At 35.0% G+C, this 10610-nt stretch overlaps 1 protein-coding gene across 2 annotated transcripts; it reads right to left on the reverse strand.

Moving 5' to 3' along the window:
- Nucleotides 1-339: 339 nt before the first annotated feature.
- On the reverse strand, nt 340-10196 carry LOC142624464 (putative E3 ubiquitin-protein ligase LUL4). Of its 2 annotated transcripts, XM_075798033.1 has the most exons (4): nt 9376-10184; nt 4370-4877; nt 3515-3664; nt 340-584 (listed from the first exon to the last, which is right to left on the reverse strand). In XM_075798033.1, exons 1-3 carry the CDS (start codon nt 9873-9875, stop codon nt 3551-3553), a joined length of 1122 nt encoding a protein of 373 aa, XP_075654148.1. In that variant the 5' UTR covers nt 9876-10184; the 3' UTR covers nt 340-584; nt 3515-3550. The 2 variants fall into 2 exon arrangements, with proteins under 2 accessions (XP_075654148.1, XP_075654147.1); XM_075798032.1 differs by lacking the exon at nt 340-584 and having other exon boundaries at nt 3170-3664; nt 9376-10196.
- Between the last annotated feature and the right edge of the window lie 414 nt (nt 10197-10610).

The following is a 10610-nucleotide window of genomic DNA, read 5'->3' on the forward strand; positions in this document are numbered from 1 at the left end:
TTGCATGGTATAGGTTGTGGCCATGATAGTGACTGTCATACTAGCATGGGGCTTGGCTTAGTGAATACGTCATGATAATTTTTGTATAACTTGAGAAGGCCAAGCTATCTTTGGTATTTGATTTTACATCTCTTTTGTCTCTTAGGGTCTTTTAAGATATGACTTGAGCAGCTATGTAGCCACATTGCCATTTACGTTGAAGATGTCACATGAAAACACATGGTCCATGGATGGTGATCAATAATAGAAGAAAATGCAGACGGGGGCCATTTATTAAGACCTTACTTCACTTGGCTACGGGCTCACATGGTTTCCGCAATTTCTTGATATAGCTCTAGATTTTACTATTATAGTGTGAAAAAACAATAATGTGGGCATAGAATTTAACATGTTCTGACTACCAAAGAATGCTTCGATAGTAGTATTTGTATTCTCTTTTTGCTCCTTATAAAGAAGTCGTGTATGATTATGTAGATTCAACAGTTTTTTTTTTCCCGGGATCATCATGGAAAATATTGAGGACCATTTGGTGAGTGAGTCCATATATCAGAATGCCATCCTTAAAGCTTCAATACCAGATGCAACTGTGTAAAGAATAAATCCAAAATCAGTATGTTTCGACCAATCTTCATGCTCAAACTTTAAACCAGTCAAAAGTTCAAGCTACTTATGAGAGCACATGCAACTTAGGAAATTTTTTTCTTTTAGCGTAGACATCAAGCAAAGTCAATTTGGAGTGTTAAAATTCATAAATGACGGAATTGAAAGCCCAAAGAAGAACAGAGAGGCAAAGAAAGAAGTTAGTTCAGGCCACACACACACACACAATGAGTTGTGTGATGTTTACAAATAGAATTCGATGGATGACATAAGAAACTCAATGCTAAAGCAGTTGGCTCTGAGATGAACCTTTGCCTAAAGTAGGAAACAAATATGTGGGAAAAAGTAAAGCTGAAATCTAGCTGTTTATGGCTAATGAATATATGAACACCACATGGGTAGTCCTAGAGGGATGTAATTAACAATAACAAATTCACTAATGTTTGTTTCAAAGTGAACATCACATAGGCACAAAAGATGTATCAATCAGGTTCAAATTTTTCACTCAAAAATTTGTCCCAGTTGAATTTGTAGTGGGTTGGCATGGAAGCATAGCCTTTATCCATCAATAAGTGCAATGATGCAATAGAGTATTTCCCAAATCATCCAATAATGAAGAGAGACTGAACGCAATGTGTAGCAAATACTAAAAATAACCAAAATAGTTCCAGTTGTACAAAATGAAAATGACAATTTAACAAGAACTAGCAAATATGTAACTATTTGTTTTCTAAGTGAAACCATTTCTGTGAGTCCGTGACCCCAGCTGGCAAGCAAAACAAACCAGAGAGCCATTTAGAAAAAGATGTTCAACAAGATGCAATGAATTTTTAGTGTTACTGCACAACTTTTGTATCTCCATATGTTCAAAGGTTCCTTTCAAGGCCTCTGAGATTCTTAGTTTGTCCCACTTATTCTTAACTTCTATGGCAAATATTCCCTGTCAGTCTCTCTTTTTGGCTGTTAGACAAGAGGAAAAAAAGGTACTCACGCAAGACCTAGAATGTTCATCCAGTCTAGTAGCCTCAAAGTGTTGTACTTTCTTGCCTTTTGACTCCAAATCACTCACTAATTCACAGAAACAACAACAAAACCTTATTCCCACAGTTTTGGGGTTGGCTATGAAGTCTCAACAAATCATTCAGGGTCAGGCAGGGTCAGGCACACGTATTATTTTCCTCCATTTTATTCTATCTGAAGTCATACTCCACTCACTAATTCACAAATATATGAATAAATAAAATTTCAAACAAAAAGGCCAGTGCTAAGCCCCTTTTTTTATTTTTTTCAGAAAGGGTAAAGATAGATATAAATTAGAAGGATATTTGGCACTTTGAAAAGTTCATATAGACCTTGACAAATTTAGACATCATACAATAATGGAAACTTTAGAGAGGGGGGGGGGGGGGAAGCCTCACTGATTAAGCATGAGCTATCATTTGTTTGCTCGATTTATTATTTATCATTGATGAGAAATCTATTTCAACAGCATATATGGTTCTCAAACCCTGTACAGACAGATCATCAGAGTCTTGACACCCTAATCTAGGAGTATAAGCTGTGCAATGTTATAAATAGAATTGGGTGATGAAATAAGAAACTCAATGCTGCTAACACAAGTACAAGCATTATGCACTATTATAAACCTTTGCCTAAAATGTAAGGAAACAAAGAAGGGAAAAAGTAAAGCTAAAATCTAGTGGTCAATGGCAAAAACATTGATTTACACCACTAAGACAGTCCCAGAGGGATGTAATTTATAATATAAAAAAATCAACACTTCACTTTTTATGTTTCAAATAAACATTACATAGGAACAAAAGATAAAGCAGTCAAGTTCAAAATGTTCACTCATAAATTTGTTATTGGTGAATTTATAGTGGGGTACTGGTCAACCAGCAGTGTGATGCAATTAGGGATTTTCCAAATCCTTCAAAACTGAAGAGAGACTAAATATTACTTCCAGCTGTACAGGATGAAATGACACAATTTTCACATAAAATGCAGATAATATGTAACTACTATCATTCTAAGGGAAACCATTAATGTGACCCCAACTAGCAAGTATAAAACAATCAGAGGCCATATATCCAAAAATGCTCAATAAGATACAATGAATCATTAGGGTTATCGCACGACTATTGTGTTTTCATCTGTTCAAAGGTTCCTTTCAAGGGCCTCTGAGATTTGTAGTTTGTACCACTTATTCCTAACTTCTACAGCAGATATTCCCAGTCAGCTTCTCTTTTTGGCTGTTAGAAAAGAGAGAGAGTACTCACCCAAGGCCTAAAATTTTCATCCAGTCTAGTAGCCTCAAAACATTGTACTTTCTTGCCTTTCAATTCTCCAGATCATTTACTAATTCACAGACGCACATAAATAAAATTTTAATCAAGGAGGTGCAGCACTGAATTTATTTTTACTTTTTTTCAGAAAGGGTAAAGAATATAATATAAGGCACAATGAAATCCAACACTTCAAAAACATATCATACAGACTTTGAAAACTTTAGATATCATACAATAATGTGTGCTTTTTTCTTTTCTTTTTTTTTTTGGGGGGGGGGGGGGGGGGGGGTGCTTAAAAGTATTCCAACACCTAGTGAGACATTAAAATCTAAAAAAGTTGTTCCAGGTAATACAAACTCTATTAAATAGACCATGAAGTTCATAACCACAGCCTTTATTATCCCTTTTTTTCAATAAATAAATAAAATCTTGCAAGAACTAGACAAATGTTTTTTGCTAAGACTGTTAAACACATACAGATCCACAAACAAATGCACTGCACGTTAATAAAAGATCAGACAAAAATTTAATTCTGATACTATTTTCATAATATACAAAGAAGAAGAATATATAGAGAGGTATGAAACAGATGATGACACATACAAACAAAAAGTAGACAGCCATACCATACAATCCAAAGTTGGCAACAAGAAAAGAATCTTTCACTGATCACCATTATGTATCTTGATCTCCATAAGTTTCTCAATAGGTTGACGGCATATGGGACACTTATTTGATTGAAGCCTCAATGCTTTTGCACACTCACTGCACATACACTGAAAAATACCAGATATGACTTGAGAACAAAGCAACTGAGGTTTCAAGTGTGAAAAGTTAATAAAAAGAGAGAAAATTGTACACCAGCTTGCAGTACATATGCAATCACAACTGTTCCAAAAAACTCTGATATCATGCAAGAAATAAAATTTTCACCCTCGGGGAAGATATCACTAGGATCTTTCCATAAATAGAACGCAGTTTCAGTATTTAGTATTTTAAGTTTTAATCTATATATTGCTTGTAAAGAGTTCTCCTCTGATGGCCTCCGTGCGTGTGTTGTGTGCTCTCATTTATTCAAAGATCTAGAAAGATGGAAATGAAGGAAACAATTAAAGCCAGGGTATCATATAAATGACCCAACTGCCTAATGTTCTCACCCTTTTCACGTGCTTAAATTAAGTTATGAGTGTCAAATTAACTACACAAATCAGAACAAGCATGAGTTTGGATGCTTTGTGGCAATACCACATGGGATCCAATCAAGGGTAGACAGGTGATCAGATTACTCAGGCTTATGGGCTTGGAATTAAATCATCAACATCATTTGTGCTCAAGCACAAGAAGCTTGAGGCTTCCTGATCATCAATCTTGGCATCCTATCTCATTATCCAGTGTGGATACAAAATACCGGTGTATAGTTTCTCTTTAACAATTGACTATTGTCTTTTAATGTAATGGAGAAAATACAGATAAACTCTCACCATATGTCGGCAGGGTAATACGGCTGCATCCTTAGGTTCAGTCATGCATATCACACACTCCTTCCCTGGGTCACTGTCATCAAAGCCTTCTGCTTCCGAGCTTCCTATTCCGTATATCTCACGGAGCTCATAGCGTAATCCATCAATCCATAATATTTGCCTAACAACTCTCACTTGGAAATGTTCATCATTGTTCTTCTCTAGAACAGCTTGAGTAATCTGCATATGAGGGTTTGTGTTGGGTACACACTCACCAAGAGTCTCGTCTGTTGAGTGAGGGGGCAGTGTTTCAGCAGATACTACAAGAGGAAATACATCTTCTCCAGGTGATGGTTTTGAGAGATCATCCAGCTCAAAAAAGCCCAAGTCAATGCCTGTTCCTGAAGGCTGACAAAATCTCTGGCCAACTCCTTTCTGAAAGGGGATTTTCACAGGTGTAAAGTTTGCAGGAAAAAATGGAACAAACCTACAGTTTGGCTCTTCCTTAGCAAAGTAGAAAATTGTGATGCTGTCCACCAGAAAACCAAACCAGAACAAAATTAGATATACAACAAAAATATTCCATGTGTTTCAACTCTCTTTCAAAATAAAAGATATCTTATTTATTGATAATAAACTTAAATAATCAGCCAATTAGATCCATGCAGTTTACATCTATAAATAACTGCAATTGTATAATTACACAATTTCAAAAACCATTTCTTTCAATTCCAAGTGATTTTTATAGAATTCAATTTCTAATATTTGGTACTTGAAATTGTCTAAACAATTCAAAGATCCCATTGTCAAAATATGTATAACTCTACAGAACTAAAATCACAATATTCTGATCTTCTTTTAGTACCTTGTTTGAGACACAAGAAGCATTTTATCAGCCAGTAATGCTTATTAGCCAGAAGAGGCAAGTATGGTGAAAGGGAAAAATAAGAAGTTGCCCCTTGTTTGCAAGATGTTAGGTGAGATCAGATTTTGCTTATTCAGACACAAATTATTGTCATTATAACTACTATCTTTAAAGGAAAAGTAAAGGGTAATTACAACGCACACGCCTGAATGGGATTGAACTTGTAGCCACACTTTCCACCCCTATTTAGGGGGGACAAGAATCAAGATGCCATTTGGTTCAAGGACTCTTGCCATTATTATCATTGTAACTGCCTTATATTCTGATCGTATAATGATACCTTTATTTGTAAGAAGACATACAATTCCAATAACGACTTAACCTTACGATATTTGGTTCACGTAATTTCCCATCTATCATTAAAAAGGATTAAAATAGGTTACAAGAAAAATGAAGGTTCCAGCTAGCTTGGTTGGAAAAGTCTACATCATAATAATGATAAAACTTGGATTAGACATTTTAGAGATGGGGAGATGACTCGATCTCATTCCATAGCCTGTAGGCTAAGTGGGCATTGGCCAGATAGTCTAGAGCAGAAATGGTGTCAAACTGGAGGAAAGTAGCCAAGAAAAAATACTTTCAAATGTTGGCCTATGTCAGGCTCACTCAAAGCAGTTTGGGCTTTGATTGGAACAGTTTTCTGAAAATGTTCTCAAAAAACTGTTTAATGTTGTTTTCAAGAATATGTTGTACCTAGTGTACAAAGCTCCCACTTTTGCAGGGTCTGCGAGAGGTGATTGATTGTTTTTGAGAATCAGAACCAAGAAAAAAAGTATTTTCTGTTGTTTTCAATATCTAAAATTTATTTGGAAAGATGACTTAAAAACTGTTTTTAGAAAAGTTCGTGAAGTAATTTCATTCTCAGTTATAATTTTTATAAATGATATAACTATACCCACATGCCAAAACCCGGACCACACATGCCCCAACCCCCTATCTACTAAAACCTTGCCCTTCTCAGCTCTCACATTTTGCATAACACCCATTCCATAACCCCTTCACGCATTTTTTCTAACACATCTCATATAATCGCCACAAACAAACCATTTCTCAAGCCTCCAACCATGCTCAGCTCAAACCATCAAGAATCCATTTGACTTCAATGGCCACCAATTCGAAACTCCTACCCTTGCTCATCTTAAGTCACTTGTTCACTGCTTGGAAATAATATTGAGCATAGAAATTTCTAAAAGTTTAGCATAGACTAATTTACAAAACATCATAGCAATGGAAATTTGCACATGAAGATGGACCATCCATCTGACAATTTCTAAGATGACAACCAAAATGCAATTACAAGTAAATCAAAGATGCACTTTCCCTTTATGGAGCCAAAAAACAATTAACTCCACTAATACTGCCTTGAACTATGCAAGTGATTTTTTTTTTTTTTGGATACATCAATAGTTGAGGTTGGGGGGATTTGAACCCTGGAAGTCTTTGTTGGTGTTGGATTTGAACCCTAGTGAATGCAAGTGATTTTCATTTTGGATTTGAACCCCAGATTTGTAAAAAATACCCTGGATTTGAACCCTGGCTAATGCAAGTGATTTTCATTCTTAGTTTTATATTAAATACACTTTTCTTTTGGGGGCCAAAAAAAAAATCAATTTAAGATACGGTGAAAATATCTCTTTGTTGTTGCCTGAACTGATCATCACAGTATTTTTTGAGTTACAGTTTTCAAAATGACTTTTCTGAAAATAGATAGGAAAACACCTTCTTTGTATAGTTTTCAATTCTTTCCGTTTTTAAAAATTTTACATCTATCTTACTAGTTCAAGTCCATCCACCAACAATACTAACACTAGACATTATCATTTAACTGGACGCTGAGCAGAGCAGTCATGATTGATGTATATAACTTAATGAGAACAAATATCTTCGTATTCTTCAACAAGCTTCTGACAAATGATAATTGCTGCTTTCAATAACTCAAGTCCCAAATTAACAAATACACAATTAATCCAAGTAAAGTTTCAATGAATGCAGCTTTTAGATTAATGCACCAGTTAGAAAGAGTGGGTTTATTCAAATTGAAGGAATGAAAATAGACAAGGGAAGACAAAAAATAACATTAGTAGAAGTAATTCAAAAGAACATATCAATTAAGGAAGTAATAGAGGCCTGGATAACAAGCCTAAGGGTTTTCTTATTGATGATAGTGACGATATTGACCGTGACCTTGATACGGAGCTGGAGCTTCTAACTATGACGAATGCGCTAACTATCGATATGATGCCGGAAATAGACCAATTTTATATCACCCTTCAATTCGAATTAGCAAAAGCAATGTCTCCTTGCATAATATGGATTCCAAACATTCATGATCTAGATATGACTTTGTATAGAATAAAATGTAGGAAAAGAACAAATGTGGTCAGCCTAACTAATCTTGTTGAGGATCCTTAGCTGACCCCAAAAAACTTGGGACTAAGGCTTTGTTGTTGTTGCATCATTACAATAGTTGACCAGAAACACAATCCTTGTCCTATTTAAGTCAACATTCATATAGTATAGTAGTCACTTTGTACTTATCAAAAAAAAGTATAGTAGTCACTTTGTACCCTGTAATGCATGTATACATGTAGGGGCCAAAATGCCAACGATATCAAATTGTCAAAATAGACAATTATAAGGCATTTGATTTTCTTTTTCTTTTTCCTTTTTTGGGACAAGTAATAGTGAAACTTTATTAGAAAGAGGCAAGGAGAGACCTTAAGTATACAGGATGTGTACAAAAGACACTTAAACAATATTTATCTAATAAATCGTCACTATCATCAATAACAATAGTTTGAATTGCATATATCTAATAAACAATAAAACTTCTAGCATGTTCATAGTACTGATATTGATATAGTGCTATAATAATCTCAAAGAAACCTCAAAACCAAAACTGGATTGTGATCATATTACTCTTTTAATGTATTTCTGTAATTGTGCTTTAAACACTTAAGGAGCTTCATACTACATAAAACCACTATTAAAATTTTTGTCGGGCCAACATCCATCATCTAGTGGCAATTTTGTACCAGTCTGATAAAGTTTAATGTGTTCATCTATAACACTGGATGATTTAAATGGCGAATATTTCACTGTAGCAAATCTATAGTAGCAAGCAATAGTGAAATGGAGTTTTCTGGATAACAGTCATACGATATAGTAAAAACCAAAGTTCAAAACTATTTCTTGAAACTGCCTCTTCATATTCTCAGATGCTCAAAAAGAGAAGACCAAACCATTCTACATCAGAGAGAGGAGCATTACTCTGCTACAACCTCTTCAACCAACTTCTAATTCAATGTGAAATCCTCCCCCCCCCCACCCCCCACCCACCCGGGCTGTATATTTTTTCTTTCTTTTTTCATTGAATAAAAAAAAAGAAAAAAAAAACTATATATATTTAAACTTGAAACCTTTCGCTTGCAACCAACTCTTTAGAACTAGGAACTCACTCATCTAATACATATAACCCCTGCTTGAAATTGCAAGCACCAGTCTCTAACTAGCAACAAGCTGAGGGGAGAAATTAAAATTTCCATAGCCTGACAATGGTTTTGACGTGTCCACCAATTCTAAACCCTTCCAACTCCCTCTGTTAGGAATTAAAACTTTTTTTATTTATTTTAATTTTACAGTTTGATATTGCACCATTGCTTCAGTTTCTTGAAAACAGAAATCTTGAACTCAGCTAAGCCAACTAGTTTAACTAATCTTAATGATTCAGAACTCTCAATGTTCTAATGTCCTACAAAACACTTCAAAGACTCAAACTTTCTCTTTCATTTTCAATTCCCACCACCTTTTCAGCACCCAAACAAAGCCAGCACTCACTAATCTAACACCACAATCAAAACCCATCTCAAGAAACACATAAAAAGGCAAAATTCAATCTTAAATGTTCTCATGTACTAAAAAAAAAAAAGATAACACTTCAAAGACTCAAACTTTCACTTCCATCTCCAATTCCCACAACCTTTTCACCAACCAAACGAACCCAACACTCACTAATCTAACACCACAATCAAAACCCATCTCAAGAAAACCGAAATTCAATCATTCACATAACCAAAAAAAAAAAAAAACAACATTCACTTACCTCCCATCATGCAAAGCATCGAAAACAAAAGAGACCAAGACATGATCTGGGTTCTGCTCATCAACCACAAGCTTTAGCGTATCCTTATTAATATTCACATCGTTCTTCACCTTCTTGGCGTTTTGGTGGTCCACATAAGGAGGTGGGCCCACAGCTTGTGGCCTAGGGCTAGGTGCGAGCCACCCATTAGCGTGATTAACATAAGGGTGGGGATGTTGGTTGTAATTGAAGCGAGTAGCCATGGTCATGGGATTGGCATAAGTACAGCCAGAGTAGTAGTAGTTCTGAGGTGGTGCTGGTGGTGGTGGAGGAGGAGGAGGGTGCGCAGGATAAGGGTGATGGGGTGGATGATAAGGACCATAGTTATGTGGCGGCGGCGGCGGCGGCGGTGGTGGTGGTGGTGGTTGGTCTGAGTAATAGTATGGAGGAGGAGGAGGAGGATGTGGGTGTTGAAAATATGGGTTGTTTCTTCTTCTATTGGTGCTAAATGAAATTCCCATTTGAGTTATTGAGAGATTGAAAAGATTGGAAATTTGGGAATTTTGGGGAAGTGAAGAGATGCGTGTATATGGGTTTGAAGGAAGGACGAGAAGAGAAGAAAAGCAGTGCAGTAGTTGTGAAAGAAATAGCGTTAAAAAAATGATCTTTTGCTGTTTTCTTGATTTCTTGATTTCTTGTTAGTCCTCTTCTCTATCTCTACGCAGGTTAATAGTTCGGTTTTGGGATCTTCTGGAATTTCTACGGTCAAGTTTTTGAAAAGTCCCTTGAGTTTTTTTTTTCTCACAAGAAAAATTAAAAATTCATTCATCTCTTGCAAAAATGAATGGTTGGATGATGTTTGTCATAAAAGAAAATTAGTTGGATCATTGATGATGCAATGATTGATTAAGACCGGCAAATAGTTATGAATTATTTAATAAGTTATATGATTTAAATACAGGACCGCCCAACATTATTTGGAGCTTAATATGAAAAATTTATACAAAACCTTTAATATGTAAATATTAATTAAATAAAATTATTTAATTTTAATCAAATCAAGGTTAATTTGATACATTATTTGATGAATAATATCAACTAAACTAATGTTAATTTTATATAGAGAATTGAATATCATAATTGAACCATAAATATTGATGAATAATATCAACTAAACTAATGTTAATTTTATATAGAGAATTGAATATCATAATTGAACCATAAATATTAATAAAAAAAATATAAATATATTACGA

Source organism: Castanea sativa, chromosome 2 (assembly GCF_040712315.1).
Source record: "Castanea sativa cultivar Marrone di Chiusa Pesio chromosome 2, ASM4071231v1".
Lineage (NCBI taxonomy): Eukaryota > Viridiplantae > Streptophyta > Magnoliopsida > Fagales > Fagaceae > Castanea > Castanea sativa.